This window comes from Macrobrachium rosenbergii, chromosome 54 (genome assembly GCF_040412425.1).
Source record: "Macrobrachium rosenbergii isolate ZJJX-2024 chromosome 54, ASM4041242v1, whole genome shotgun sequence".
Lineage (NCBI taxonomy): Eukaryota > Metazoa > Arthropoda > Malacostraca > Decapoda > Palaemonidae > Macrobrachium > Macrobrachium rosenbergii.
In genome coordinates this window covers 42,728,045-42,743,883 of record NC_089794.1, presented here as the reverse complement: position 1 = coordinate 42,743,883, position 15,839 = coordinate 42,728,045, and the positions used below count along the sequence as shown (strand labels likewise).

At 38.1% G+C, this 15,839-nt stretch overlaps 1 protein-coding gene and 1 long non-coding RNA gene across 3 annotated transcripts in view; one reads left to right on the top strand and one right to left on the bottom strand.

Moving 5' to 3' along the window:
* LOC136835031 (uncharacterized) overlaps positions 1-15,839 on the bottom strand; it is a 155,459-nt gene that overhangs the window by 31,146 nt on the left and 108,474 nt on the right. The window lies entirely within an intron of this gene.
* The window catches only part of LOC136835030 (streptococcal hemagglutinin-like), a 65,511-nt gene that overhangs the window by 41,604 nt on the left and 8,068 nt on the right, over positions 1-15,839 (top strand). For both annotated transcript variants that reach the window (XM_067098108.1, XM_067098107.1), the window contains exons 5-6: positions 655-4,017; positions 8,176-8,281. In XM_067098108.1, coding sequence (XP_066954209.1) covers positions 655-4,017; positions 8,176-8,281 — 3,469 coding nt within the window. The remainder of the gene's footprint in view (positions 1-654; positions 4,018-8,175; positions 8,282-15,839) is intronic.

Sequence of the window (15,839 nt, the reverse complement as noted above, 5' to 3'; positions counted from 1 at the left end):
ATAAAAATATGCCTAAAATCAAAGAAATACAGTAGTGAAAATTAGACCTTAATGCCTTGCATCTTGACTTGAAACATTTACAGTAACTTAGAAAAAAAAATGTATAATGGTACTGTTTCTTTTGGTGCTGATGAAAGTGCTTATTTAATTTTAAATATTTTCTCTTGACCAGTATAATATAGTAGTTAGAAATTATTTGCAGAGCATAAGAGAAATGTTTCCTGTGGATTTTCCCCTCTTTCAACTTTTGCTAATTTTCAGTGAACCATTATTGAACTTCAGGTAGATAATATTGTATTGTATTTTGACTGTCCTTGACAATTTACACATGAAGAAAACTAAATTCAAAATAAATTGCAGAAGATTTAAAAGTTTATTTAGTTAGCTGTAAGGGAAAAGTAGTCATGCAGTGTGTACAGGATTATGGATTTACTAAAGCATTATAGAGTAACTATTAAGAATTTTTGTAGAGTTTTATTGTTCCAGTACTTAAAAACTTGGAAGGAGTGTATTATTCTAAGTAAATAAGCAATTGAAAATTACCTGTCATTTAAAAATGCTTGGGTATTTCTTGACTTAGTTTGATGGAATATTTTTAAAGTGTATTTTTTTTTTTTTTTTGTTAGAAATTCACAGTTGGTTGATGTATTGCAGGTCTTGGCAGTATCCCAACGTACCTGAATTCTTCGGTGATGATCAATAAGGTCTCTCATTCTCCGGAAAAATTATCTGCCCTCCGACAGGAAGATTCTACTGACAAAGGTGTTAGAAAAGTAGACATTCACAAGCATACTGTGTGTACAGATTTGGCAAGCTTAAAAGCAAACTCAGATATTACTATTCACAGTGTGACAAAGAATGAAACTCTTAGTTTAGGTAAAACTAGTGATGGTGATAGTAGAAGTTCTTGTAAATCTAAAAGTGAAGTTACTAAGATAGGGAGAGTGACTCATTTAGATGTGAATGATAGGAAAGCTTTGCAGGAGGCACTGAAAAGCTCACAGAGCTCAACGAAAAGGAATGATACTCATTCAAGTAGCATGCATGACCTTTTGAGACGTTTTAACAGTTCAACTACAGTGCCTGTCTCTTCTCAGTCTGAGAGTACAAACAGCACCTCTGGTGTCAAGGTGGGACCCAAAACCACTGACACATCAGAAAAGGTGAAACAAGAGGTTAAGTGTGAAGAGAAAAGTGAGAGCAAAGAGTCGCACACAACAAATGTTATTTCAAGCAGCTGTGATACTAGTGTTAAACAGGAACCAGAACAGACTAATACTAATAACAAAAGTTTGGAGCAAGTTAAGGCCCCAGATTTTCCAGGAAATGTCGTTTTAACCAAAAGTGAAGTTGAGAGTCCTGATGGCACTCCTAAAGGGGAGCATGGGAGTGGGCAAGGGGGAGAAGACTCTGGTATTGAATCCATGGATGCCCTGTCTGAGAAAAGTCCAAATCAGAGTGATCAGAGCCCGAGTAGAAGGGATGAGAAGGAATGTGAGCCATTTTCTGAGAAGAACAGTGATAGAGCAGTAGGAGCTAAGGGGGAGACAAAGTCCAGTGCTACTACTAACTCAAGTGGAAGTGTTACTCGAGAACCAAAAGTAAGCTTGAAAGTCGAGGTAAAATTGGAAAATATAGATGAAAAAGATGGTGTAAGGAGAGGTTCTGGTGATAAAGGTAGCAATTCTAAATGTTCCTCACTCACCAGTGAATCTCACAGTGAAGTGGACACTAAAGGATCTGCTAGTAGAGAAGCAGTTGCTGACTCAAAGTTGTTGCCATCACCTGAATCCAGTGAACAACTCCCTATAAAAACAGAAACCGGTTATGCATCTGACACAGTGTTGCCAGGTGTTTCAGAAGGTAAAAGTGATTCAGGTGCAAAAAGCGAGGCCATCTTGAAAAATGAACCTTTGGTAAAAAGTGAACTTGTAAAAAGTGAACCAGTGGTGAAAACTGAGTTAGTTGACTATGTGCCCCTGAGCACAGCATCTCCAGTGCCCAAAGTCTCTGAGACTGTTGTGACTTCATTTTCTACTCCCCATTCTTGTTCAACATCCACTCCTACCACTTCCATTTCAGTATCAGAATCAGCCCTACTACCTACAGACACTTGTACATCATCATCATCGTCTGTATCTCTGCATGCATCTGCATGCTCAAGTACATTGTCATTATCATCACAACAAAGCACAGCCTCTCTTAGGCTAACCCCATCATCAGTAGGTTTATCATCAGTTTTTCCTTCTTATGGTACTATAAATTCATCCACTGTAACCTCTCACAGTTACACCAGCACTAACACTAACCTAAAAACTGTCAGTGGTTCCACTTCGCCTACACCAAGTGTGATAGTCCCCACCCTAAATGTTTCATCTTCATCTCCAGCATCTCCTGCATCAACTAGTCATATTTCGTCCTGTAGTCATGATACTCATAGTTACATTTCAGCAAGCACTACACATACCCCAGGTACTTTAACTTGTGCCACCACTCACACCACGCATATGCGATCACTTTCTCCTGTCACAACATTTCCAAGTGTGCCTGATGGTCCAAAGATTACCACAACAGTTTCTGCTGTCTTGTCCAAACCATCTCTTCTGGCGCTCACATTAACAAGACCACAAAACAGCAGTGCTCCGTCACAATGCTCATCCTCATTAACTGAAACTTCAATTGATAAAGTGGCAAGCTTTCCAACTCCCTCAGATTTTAGCAGCAGTTTCTCATCCTCTGCTGTGTGCTGTCACCAAGGAACTCTAACCAGCACAAGTGTGACAACATCAAGCACAAGTCCGAAGGTGGTTACTCTGAAGCCCAGCACAAGCCAGGGTCAAGTTAATACCTCCCTTAATCTTCCTCCAGGGACAACTTTTCGGTTAGTGGCCCTACCAGGTAGCAGTGCCATGGCTTCCACCACCAGTCCCATGAAGGTAGTTGTGTCTCCAGTGAAAAGCCAGATCAGTCAACAGGTGACTTCAGGAATTGGAGGCATGACAGTGGTGACAGTGAAGCCGGTTGCTATGGCAACAGGTGGGGCCAAGAACAGCCACCTTTTACAGACACTCTCAGTAAGTAAGACTGAGGAATCTAGTCCTCCTTCTCTCCTCAAGGCTCACTTAACTGCTCCAACTCTCACCACAGCAGCTCAGGCCATGGCTACCTCTGTTACTAACTCTGCATCTACACCCATTGTCTCCAGCACAATGGCAAATGGTGATGATACGGAAGACCTTGACTTTGTTGGTTTTTCTAGCACACCTCAGGTAAAGTTGTTGCAACCAAGTGAGTTGAAACGTGAAATCTTGAAGCCTGAGGACTTGAATGACAGACCAGAAAGTTGTAAAAGTCCAGAAGTACTTTCACCTACTGGAGAAGAACCCACACCCATGAGAGTACATCCTCCTCTATATACTTACGGAAACAGAGAAAGAAAAAAAGATGTCGAGTCTGATGCTGAAGAGAAAGATAAAGATGAAGTCAAAACTGTATCAGAATGTGAAGGAGTTGCAGAGGTTAAATGCGATATAGCAGACTTTGAAAAAGAGAAAGATGAGTTAAGTAGTCTAAAAACTAAAGCCAAAGATAAAAAGTTTGATGCTTTGTCAATAGAAATACCCCCAGCAGATACAACTTTGCCAGATGATAAAAGACTAACTCGAAGCACTAGGCACAGTGCAAGACTAGCGAGTCCCAAGGTAAGCAGTCCCGGCGCTGAACTTAGTCCAAAGGTAGATAGAAAAAGTCCTGCATGTATGTTAACAATGGGAAAGCCAAGTCCGGTACCTGTCTTGCGACCTAGTGTCAGTCCAGCCACCAGAGGGACCAAGAGACGCAGACATGAATCTGAAAGTAGTAATGCCTCCAGTGTGAACGAGGACACCACTCTTGAGTTGTCAACAAAATCAACCAGAAGAAAACCACTTGAAAAAGCTGCGGGTGATAAGGAGGAATGCCCAAAAGGAAAATCAACAAGACCACGTGAAGGAGATGCTGAATCTAAACTTATTAAAGGTATGCTTTTGTTTTTTATAGTACAGTTTAAACAAGAGAGATTAATAAAGGAAAATTTTTATGCATTTCCAGTTTCATACAATGAATTAGTGATAGTCAGTATTTCTAGAAGAAGGGATGGTTTGGAGGTGTGTATTGATTTAATCTTTCCATGCCGTTGTACCTTGTTTCTGCCAGAAGCAAGTATTGTGTTTTGTGTAGGTTTTAGGGATAAATTCTCTAAAGGTGTTATAACTTCTGTACTATTTTCTCTAATACTCTACTTTTGTTGCTTATTCTCCCTGGCATTCCATATATTACATTTTGTAAATTGAAGTCTTCAGGTAGTAGAACTTAATATGTAAAATGTGAAATTTGTTAAAATTGAATTGAAAAGAGTAAAAAAAATGTAAACTGATATTTGACTCTGGGAGTTAAGCAAAACTGTAGAACTGAGAGCCATGCTGTAATCTTGGTTTTTATTGCCGCTTATCCAGTATGGAAACAGGAATACTTAACCTCAGGAAGTAGTACAGCACACTGATATAATTGTTGGTTAGGATAGCTCTTGTTGAGAGAGTGTTTTATTGATATTTTTTATTTCCTGACAAGCCACAAGATTACACCTGTAATTATTGATATTTTTTATTTCCTGACAAGCCACAAGATTACACCTGTAATGGGCTCTTGTGTAACTGTAAATTCATACATTACAACTATGAAAGTCCACCATGTAACCTTTAATAATGTGATTTATAGTGCCATATCGCAGAATCTGAGGCCTTTATCTGGGAAATTGTGTGCTGAAGTTGAACTTAGATTTTGCGATGATCAACCATAGTATAGTTTGGTACTTAGGAAGTTTGTTTGCCTGATACCTTTAGACTTACGGATAATCCACTTGTATACCCTAGACCAAAGAGAGCTATAGTAAGATGCATACAGTTAAATCTACAAGTAAATACAACAATACAGAATTATGGGAAGTTATAAAGATTGTAATAAAATAACAGTTGAGGAAAAATTAATGAACAGTTGAGGAAAATTAATGGGAGTTGAATCGCAAATACTTAGGAAAAAATTTAAAGACTTGAAAAGGCCAGTTTTGAATGAAAATACTAGAGTGATATTGCAAAAAACTACGATTATACAGAAACTCAGTACAGTTTGTATTGCTATAGGGCCATGAATCTTGAAATGACAGTGAAACTACAGTACATATTGACCAGATTTTGTCAGTTCGTGAATAAAGCTTTAAGAATACCAGGAGTAAGGTGTTAGGATAGCTAAAAATGATACCATAAGAGAAATTATGGAAGTTTCATATGTAGGTGAGATAATGATGTGAGGTAGATGGAGATGACTTAGACGTCCTTGCACAACCCCTGGGTTCTGAATAGTATGTGATGGTGTTAGGTTGGCTCCTGTGGGTATCAGAAGCTTTAGAAGACATATGTTTAGATAAAAACTATTTGATGGGGGGATAGAAATTAATAGAAGATATAACATATGAAAGACAAGTGGTGGAAATTCACTGAGGTCGTTAGTGTAACATGGTGTAAGTAGCAATATTGAAATGTTGATGGTTTGGTACTTTATGTAACATTCAGTCCTTTGCATACACAAAGCATCTACATCCATAACTTTGCCAGGAAGACAAGTTCCACAGTTGTACAGTTTATTAAAAAAATTAAGAAAGTGTCTCACTAAAAGATTTTTCAGTGAAGGAAAATTTTTTATAAACTAAACAATCACTGTTCCCATGTAGAACCTACAGAATTTTTGAGTAGCTAGATGTAAACATAACATTCCTGTCAATATTAAAATCACATCTTTGGAATGTGCAAAAAATATTGTATTATTTTTTTTATACAGAGTTTTACATCCCAGAACATTATGAGCAACACAATAGAGTAAATAAAATGTAAAGGCCTCCATTATGCTTTGGGTTTCAGTGCAGAACTTAGCAGTATGGGTCAGCAACTAAATTATTAACAACATGCCACCTGAAAAATTTGCAATTTTCAAGTAATCTAGAAGGGCATTTGAAGCTCTTGAAAATTGTCCTAAAAATCCCTTAGTCAAAAAGAATGCTGCATTGCAGTAGTATTCCATATTTAAATTGGTCACACTCATCTAACCCACTGGCATTTGATAAATAAACTACTACATGCCCCAGTCCAAGAGTCCAGAACAACAGTTACTGTCAAACAGATCTTTAAAAAATGACCAACTTTCGACCCACAACATATGTCAGGTATCAGAAACAAATCCTTAAAGCAAATTTTGTTGGAGTATTCAACTTTCATTAAATGTTTAATAACTGAGTTAAAATATATTTTATTAAGTAAGATCTAAAGCATTCATAAAGAAGAAACTTTTTGGGCCAGCCCTGTATGAGTTAAGAATGTTAACCATGTTTATACTATTTAATACTAAAATTAATTATATGGGGCATAAAAGATCTGAAATTCTCAAGTTACCTTTTGTTGATGATAATGTACAACATTTGTCAGTTAATTTATACTAGATTGTTTTTAGGGTAATTAAGAAATATAGATGAAGGTAATGATAGTTCCTGTGTTCCTAATAATTATCTGCTAATGCCTGGGCAATACTACTTTCAGTGCTCTTTAGTATTTTATTGTAAGTTTCCATTTCACTTATGTTTCTGTTCTTCATCTTGATACTGTTGCTATTATGAAGTAGTTTAAGGGGTGCACCGCTGCCATAAGGCCCCATTATAAAGTAGGTGAGTATTGCTGTCTTATGTTTGAAGGGATTTGCTTCAAATTTTTACCTAAGGAAATAAAAAAAAAAACTTTACCAAAAAAATTGATAAATTTTCAAGTTTAAAAAAGATTTTGTTATTTGTAATAACTATGATGAAACTTTGAGAGATAGAAAGCTGATTTTTGCGGCAGAAGTATTTCTTTATATATAAGAAACATCCCCTGAAATTTACAAAATAATCAGATGAAAAAGAAATGTGCTCCGTGCTTAGTTTCCTTTTGGGTAATTGACATTAGTGACATTTCTCCAATGGAGACTTGCCTTTGTTCCAATTCTTTTGTCTTTTCAGTTCTCATAGTACATATATAGTTTTATAATACAGCTCCTCTTTGCTCCTATGACAACAGTAAAAAAAGTTATTCTGAAAAGCACTAAAAGCTGGGCGTGACAAGACTCACTAAGTACACTGTGGCTCTATGTGATGTGCCCAAAGGAAATTTTGCCACACAAATATTTTTTTGTGACTAGAAACCCTGTAAAGATATTTTGAGGAAATAAAGCATAATATTCATTCTATCTTTACCATTTGTCCAAAAAAACTGATTGACTAGTAAATGATTTCACTTATAACATAAATTTTGCATACTTGAATGATGATGAGGAAGATTGCTATTCATTTGCACATGTATGTATACAGTATTTGTATATTGCATGTTGATTTAAAAATTGTGGTCATTTTACTGCATTAAATACAAAATTTAAAAAAAAAAAAAAAAAGTCTCAAGAAATACGAAACATTAGTGGGTAACACAAGCATATCAAATATTTTGAACTAAAGGAGATTAGAAAATTATTTACATGTTTGCAATAATTTGTCTTTCTTGGTCCGATAAAAGCTATGAACAAAATTGTCAATAAACTCATCAAAAAATGTTTTTGAGTAATAACTCTTCAATAACCTGATGAGTATGTGCATTTTCAGACTTTTGATGAAACTTTGAAATGTAATGCAGCCATAGGAAGGTACATTGACCTGCAAAAGTCATACTGCATTCCATGTTAAAAAATTTCAGCAATCTCTTAGATTCTCCAGGGAATGTCGAATCATCTGCCTGTACCAACTTTCATGGGTCTCCTTTTCATCACCAATATATTTCTGGTACAGGACCTATGATTACCTGTAGAATAATGGACAGCCTGAATACTCAGGCCACTGCTAGTCACCTTTACACCTCATGGAAAGAAGGGAATTCAGATATGTTATTTAGAAGCATAACTTTTCCTCAAGATGTATTGGCTGGCTTATATATTTTCTCAGTCTTTAAAGTTTAGGTGTTAGTCAAAGGTGGTTCACATTTACCCTTAAGAATTATGACTTGTGGGGAGAGGTGGTTTAATGATGTGATCTGTTGACAAACCTTTTTAATGGTTTTTACTACATTACAGATGACGATGAAAGCTCAGAGGATGAGTCTCTTGAAGGCGGAAGTGTAAAGAAACGGAATCCTTCAGCTGCATCAACATCAACCAATGAAGATGAAGATGATTCAAGGTATAGTAATATTTGGATATTTATTTGTGAATTTATTTTGGAACTAGGCATGCAGAGCTTAAATTTTGAGAACTTTTGAGATAATTTTAGGTACTACAGTATACTAATTTAGGTACTATACCTTGAAAATTTTAGCCCCCAAATTAAGAATTAGTATTATATAGACTAAAACGAAAAGTAAATCTAGCAATATTAAAGTTTTTTTTATTATAAGAGTAAATTTTAACTTGTATGCTCACAACTCCTTTTATCACAATTGTATGCCTGTATATAAGTAGGTAAATGTAGGTTACAAAGAAAGAAACAAGAAGTAAGTAGTACAGTGTTCCAATTATTGAACATTGCTACAAAAATATAACGTACAAAGAAAATAAAAGCCATTAATACTTGTAAACCTGAGCTTAGGTCCAGGTAGTGGGTCAGAACTCACCCTCACCTCCTCGTATATCTTCACTACCTTTTGCTTAGTGAAAATAATAGTTAAAATAAAGGCAGGAATAGCAATAAATGTCAATTACTGGACGAGGATATGCATGTCAATACTTAATAATTCTTTCTATGTTGATCACTATGCCTGGTTTTAATACCCAATAACAGTAGAACTTGTGGTGGCAGTAATGTACTAAATGTGCCTCTGATTATGTCCCGAATGTTTGTAGGTTCACCAATATTATGTCTGTTAGACAGAAGGTAGGTTCTCCATGCATGCACCATCTGTGTCCACCCACAGATATAGCTGAATCCATAATAATACAGCTGGTACAAGGTCTGGCAGACATTCAACCACCTACCAGGCCAAGTGGAACAAACTGTAGTTAGTTGAATGGAAGGGCTGTTGATTCTGTCTCTCCAGTATGAATACCCTTAACCACCTTAGAAATTGGGGGTGCGGGTTTCAAAATTTTTTGGAAAAGCACTCACTGAATGATTATGGATATAACAATGTTAATTTGATGAGCATAGTATAAAACTGGTTTTTGGTGTAATATTAAAACTGAATACTTTAACCTCTTTGTAAAGTGTTCAGAAATGCATAACAAAATGGCAAAATGACATTCAAGTTCACTTTTTTTTTTTTTTTTTTTACATCATCATAATCACAAGGAATGAGAATAGAATGATGTCATTTGATATCATGGGATCTCAAAGGGTTACTTGTTGACTTTAGTGTGGGTTGCCAAGTGGACTTATCATTGGCAATAGAAAGAAACTGATAAAGTGCTTAAAAACAAGTAGGGTTTAGAGAAGGCAGAAGTTGCACAGATCAACATTTGTTAGACACATTGCGCACCAGTGTATGAAATTTGTAAATTACCTTCTGGTGGCTGTTATTGTTTGTTAGAAGGCATTTTACAGTGTTACTGTGGTAACCTTATTAAATATGTAAAGCTAATTGAAATTATTTCCAGTACCAGTTCTCTTCTGGTGGAATTTAGTGAACTGGCCAATCAAAAATGAGCAGGCTGAATAAAATGGAAAAATCATATAGATTTGAAATTGCTTATAAAGGTTTGTCTAATGCCATCTGTATTGCTCTTTCTTTTTTTTCATTAAATATTCTGCTGATAACCCTTGTGGACAGTCAACAGACTATAAACCTGAGAGGGCTCCAAAGGGAAACTAGCCTACAGAGAAAAAGGATTTTGACAAAGGAAAAATCTATTTCTGGAGAGGCCTGTGTCAACCGGTGAAAAAGTCCATTCAGCACTTATTTCTAGGTAATTCCGTTGCTAGATACCAGAGAAAGCTAAATGAAATGCTGGAGTTACTACCCCAGAGCGAGCTCCACTAGATGGAGTCGTGTATGGAAAAGGGTGAACTACAAAAACACGGAACCTTATCCTATAGAGATTCCCAATGTCAAAAGTCCCAACGAGAGAGGTGCCGATACAAGCCCATGCACTACTCATGGACTGTATACAAGGCAACACTAGTCGCATTCCATGTTAGCACCCACCCCACTAGAATGATGTTTACCATGGGAGGAGAGAATGAAAAACAGGGTGGGTCACCGGGTGACACAGCCCCCTCTCCAGAAATAGATTTTCCTTTGTCAAAATCCTTTTTCTGGATCGGGTCCCGTGTCAGCCGGTGAAATAATAACAGAGAAATAAACATCATTCTTTTGCTATTAAAGACTTAAATAGAGACGTTGAAAAGTAGGAGAATTCTACCCTGAACATTAGTAAGGTCCTCTAAATTCATGTAATGAAAATAATGTAAGTGGTCACCATCTAAGATCATGAGCTTAGAATAGAACCTGAATAGGCTTGTATTAAGAAAATACTTCCTGCCTAATAGCAGACCCAATGACAGTACCCCCTTTTTTTAAAAAGAGAGGATCTGACAAAAATTGCGAGGTCCTGTCTAAAAAGCCTGTTAGGAGAAAACTGGGCACGAAACAGACCTTGTAAAAGGGGAGTACTTTCCAAGGTGACCACCGAAAATGAGGACCTTCAATTGTAGATAGAAAGTCAGGGTGAGGAATTCGCAACACTACCCCTGATGAGGGGAAACCAAAATGATTGGTGCCGCCAGACAGGGCAGACAGTACAGGAAAACTAACACTAGAAGCTAAGCTGATTAAAAATTTTTGGGTCTTCCCCAACAAGGAAAGGTAAGAACAAGATGATTGTTGGTTACCGAAGCTAACTCCGATACATTACTCAAAGACCAGGAAACCGAATGTGGACGGAGTACTGTTCTTAGATGAACACAGACCTTAGGGATGAAAGTTAAGAGCCTGTGAGTCTGGTTCCAACAAAACACTTTCCCGAGGCCAATGTGGCGCATCATTACTGTACTTGAAAACTATGTGAAGAGTGCTAGTTACTTAACTGCAGAACCATACTGCAGTAGAGTAGGATCCCTTAACTGATTTCAGGAAAACAGTAATAACAGGACCAATATCAGTTTCCTCCTAAACTGTAAGATTCACAAAGACCACAAAGCCAGGACATCAGAGCTTGAGGGGGCTGACGCAGGCTGAGTTTATACCAGACATGACAGCTTGATAGTTTGTGGCTGAATTGGGGTGCAAACAGACCTACTTCCAGGTCCAGGAAAAGGTCACAAGACTACCCGAATGACGCTCCGTCTAAGGACTATTCCGACACCAGGAGGGAGGCCCTGGATAGGGAAAAAGTAGTGACCTTTTGGACCCCTACGAGAAGGGTGGTAGACAGAGGTACTTGTGTCTGTTGGTTATGGAGAAGAATGAACCATAACCTGAATGAAGCAACTCGAGTCCAAAACCACTTGTTTACGCAGCGCACTATTGCTGTTTTGTTCAGAACCAGCCTAAAATGAAACCTCTTGGGGGGAAGAAGTTTCCCAAGGACAGGAAGACTGTCACCGCCCTCCAAAGCGTTGATATGGAACTGCCGGAATGTGACCGACTAAGTTCCATGTACTTCATTGGGCCAAAAAATATCCACCTCACCCACCCAGAGAGGTGACGGTGTGGAATACTGAGGCCGGAGGGGAAAGCTGGAGAGAAACTGACTTGGTAAGCACTTGATAGTTGTGCAAGGCCGGAGGCCACTATTCAAACAGGAGGAATCAGGGAGACACGTCCTGACTCCGCCATACCCCGGTCATAAACTCCAGCTTTGACTTCAGAAGGAGAACCGTCACTGAAGCAAACTGGAGAGAACCCAAGACCTTTTCTTGGGCACGGCGAGAGGTATGCCTGAGTTGATGAAATGATAGGTCGCCCTTGCTATCTCTTTCCGCTTCCACTGGATTCACAAATACTGAAGGCTACCCTCCGGAATCAGGTGGGATTCCTTCCTGTTTACTTAGAAGCCCAAAGACTAGAAAACCGATTATAATGACCGGCACCCTCAGGCAATTCCCGATGCTGGGTGCCCAAATGAGCCAGGCAACTAGATATGCAGCTAGCATAGCCTTCTAATACCGGAGCTGTTGAACTACGGTATTGTTCAAACTGGCAAAGACGCTGGAGCTGCATTGAGGAGGGCTTGAACCTGAAGGGGTACGCCTACTCCCCGAGTCTGAATCCCAAGAAGGGATAGGACCTTTCTGCAACCAAGATGTGAAAGGAAGCGTCGGGAAGGTCTATAGAGGTGGTTACGGCTCCACGGAGCAGTAGGATCCGAACCCACAAGACTGTAAGCAACCAAGACTTGCCGCATTGAATAAGGAAAATAAACGGGACACGCCCGGAAAAATTTTCCAGTGGAAGGGAACTTCTTGGCAGACTGAAAAAGCCTGATAGGCCATTCACAAAGACCCCCAGAACTCTGGCTGGAGGCTGATTGAACCTGTTTGGGGGAAGGGGACAACAGCCCAGCTCCACCCCGGGCCTTGATAACTATACTCTGGGACAATTTAAAAGAAAAGGTGGCAGATAAATATGAGGAAATAGAAAATAAAATGATACACTTGAATTCAGAAGACATCAGTAAAGAGCAGGAATGAATTTGCTCCTTGCTTAAACATATTTTAGTTTTTTTAGTTTTTTAGTTGTAGCTTAGATGAAACTAGCAAAATGAGTAGTATTAAACCTGATACCAGAAAATGACAAACTGTTTGCAGCAGCAGCCTGCTTAGTGTTGCAAGCAAAAACAGCAAGGTCAGGTAAAGAATAGTTTGGCCGATACAACATATTTAGAAAATGTTTTTAAATTTCGCGCAGGCGCAGGCAGCGTACAATCAGGCAGCAAGAGAGGCCAAATTACAATAGACCAACTTCTTTTCCTCCATCTCTTTATCCTATCCTCTAGTCAAAAAAGTAAAAGAGAATGATAAAAGTATTGTTAGTAAAGTTATACTCTTGCGTAAATGTGTACAACCATAATCAACCGAACGAGAAACTGCTGTTTTGCTAATAATTGAATCTGATAACAATAGCTGTTTTGCTTGTATTTCAACCATCATACGGGAGTAAACAATTACCGTAGTTACGTTATAAATGACGTTAAGTAGAATAGGACAGTTATATTTTTACATTATACCCTTTTTCGCTATGGAGAATAGATCGGCAAGTTAATATACTGCTAAATTTCAGCTACAAGTTGTAGCTGAAGCTGAGAAAACAGTGTTCAAGCTGCTAATGACTATAAATTATCGTGCACCGGCAACATGGATGAAACTCGATTGTAAATAAAATTGGAGAGAAAAGTATTTTAATCAAAACTACTGGGCATGAAAGAACACATATTACTGATGTTTTCACACAGATAAAAGATAAATACGTAAAGCTCCTATTATGATGAAATCAAGTGAAAATGTGAACGGAATCTTGATTTTTTATGCAAAACAAACATGCCCCCAATGGCCAACATCATCTATTAACAAAAACAAAAATAGCTAAGATGTATTTAAGCTATATCTCAACTTTAATACACTTCAACAAAAAATAACCTTGTCCCATATAAATAAAGTATCTAGAGATTCATTTACGCTAACTAGAAGCAAGAAAAGCGCTCTGAACTGAGTTAAGTATGGAGAAATCAACACACCATGTAATCGATTTCCAAACCAAAACATGGATCGCAATTTGTAATACAAAAGCAGTGTGAGAATACATACAGTATTATTGGATACAATGAAGTAAAGCATAACTTTTTAAAAGACCAAAGGAAAAGATGCATATTCGTTATGTTGATGTTTGTATAATATGATAATATATGAATACAGTAAACCCCCCATATTCGCAGTCTCACGATTCGCGGATTTCTCTATGGAACATATATACGCATTATTTGCTGAAAATTTGCCCATTCACGGTATTTTTCATCGAGAAATATTCACTAATTACTGTATTTTCATCTCATTTTCATGTCTAAATGCACTTTTTGTGATAAATCTGTTCAAATACTTGGGTACCCAGGTAGTGCTCGAGTTACGATAATTCGTTTTTGCAAAGGGGTAAGCAATTAATACCGATACAACAATATTTTTAAAAGATTTTTAAATTTTGCACAGGCGCAGGCAGCATTGTACAGTCACGCAGCGAGAGACCAAATTACAATAGACCAACTTCTCTGCCTCCATCTCTTTCTCCCATTTTCTAGTTTAAATTCCTCCATCCCTTTATCCCATCTTCTAGTTAAAAAAGTAAAAGAGAATGATAAAGGTATTGGAAAGAGAAACCCACAAGATTCCTGTGTATAACTTGTTTACTTGTAAATATTTACATATGACTTGGATCTCAAGTACTTTCAGGTCCTAACTGTGACCCTTTTTCAAGAGGCGTGAAGGTGATCAGGCTGGCTCAAGGCCCAGCAATCTTCTGGAACTACTTCTCCCTGTGCTGTTATTTATATGATGGCTGTCCTGGTTTCCGTTCTCTTGAGAGTTGTTAATCCCCTCCTGTCTGTCTGATATCCTGATCTGATGGTCAGTGGGATTAACCCTTGTGGTACAATGGTAAGTGAGTAGTCACCATCGGTCTGTTGGGCAGAAGACGTAACCTCCAGGTCAGAAGGGTCGCTCTTAGCTTCTTTCAATAATAAAGCTCGGCTTATGGATCTTCTGAGGTACATCCTTTGTTTCCTTCTATCACTTTAACTCTGATGAGTGCCCCTTCCACTACCCTCCTCTGACTGAGCTTATTGCTTTTGTATATAAGCCTATTGTTTTTAAAATCTGTCCTGTGGTCCTTTTCCCAACAATGCCTAGCTATAGCACTCCCCAGTGAGTTGAGCTGTACTGCCCTTCTGTGTTCAAGAACACAGAAGGGCAGTACAGCTCAACTCACAGGGGAGTGCTATAGCTGGGTATTGTTGGGAAAAGGACCATAGGACAGATTTTAAAAACAGTAGGCTTATATACAAAAGCAATAACATCAGTCATAGGAGGGTACTGGAAGGGGCACTCATCTGAGAAATTAAAGTGATAGAAGGAAACAAAGGATTTACCTCAGAAGATCCATAAGCCGAGCTTTAATATTAAAAGAAGCTAAGATCGACGCTTCTGACCTGGAGGTTAGGTCTCCTGCCCAACAGACCGGTGGTGACCATTCACTTACCACAAGGGTTAATCCCACTGACCATCAGATCAGGATATCAGACCGACAGGAGGGGATTAACAACTCTCAAGAGAATGGAAACCAGGACAGCCATCATATAAATGACAGCACAGGGAGAAGAAGTTCCAGAAGATTGCTGGGCCTTGAACCACCTTCACGCCTCTTGAAAAAGGGGCACAGTTAGGAGTTAGGACCTGAAAGTACTCGAGATTCAAGTAATATGTAAATATTTGTAAGTAAACAAGTTATACACAGGAATCTTATGGGTTTCTCTTTCCATTTTCAGAAGAAAACTGAAAGAAGTTTTTGTTTGGTTGATAAAAGTATTGTTAGTAACGTTATACTCTTGCGTAAATGTGTACAGCCTTGAACATGTTTTGTTTATCACCGAAGCTGATAACAACAGCCGTTTTTGACGGTTGATTTCACAACAATGAACATATATATTGATTTCACAACAATGAACATATATATGTCTGTTTCTTCTAAACAAAAAAGACTGTAGTTACTGCTAAACCCATGGGTGACAAATAGAGGAGTCAGAGTAGGATGTACTGTATT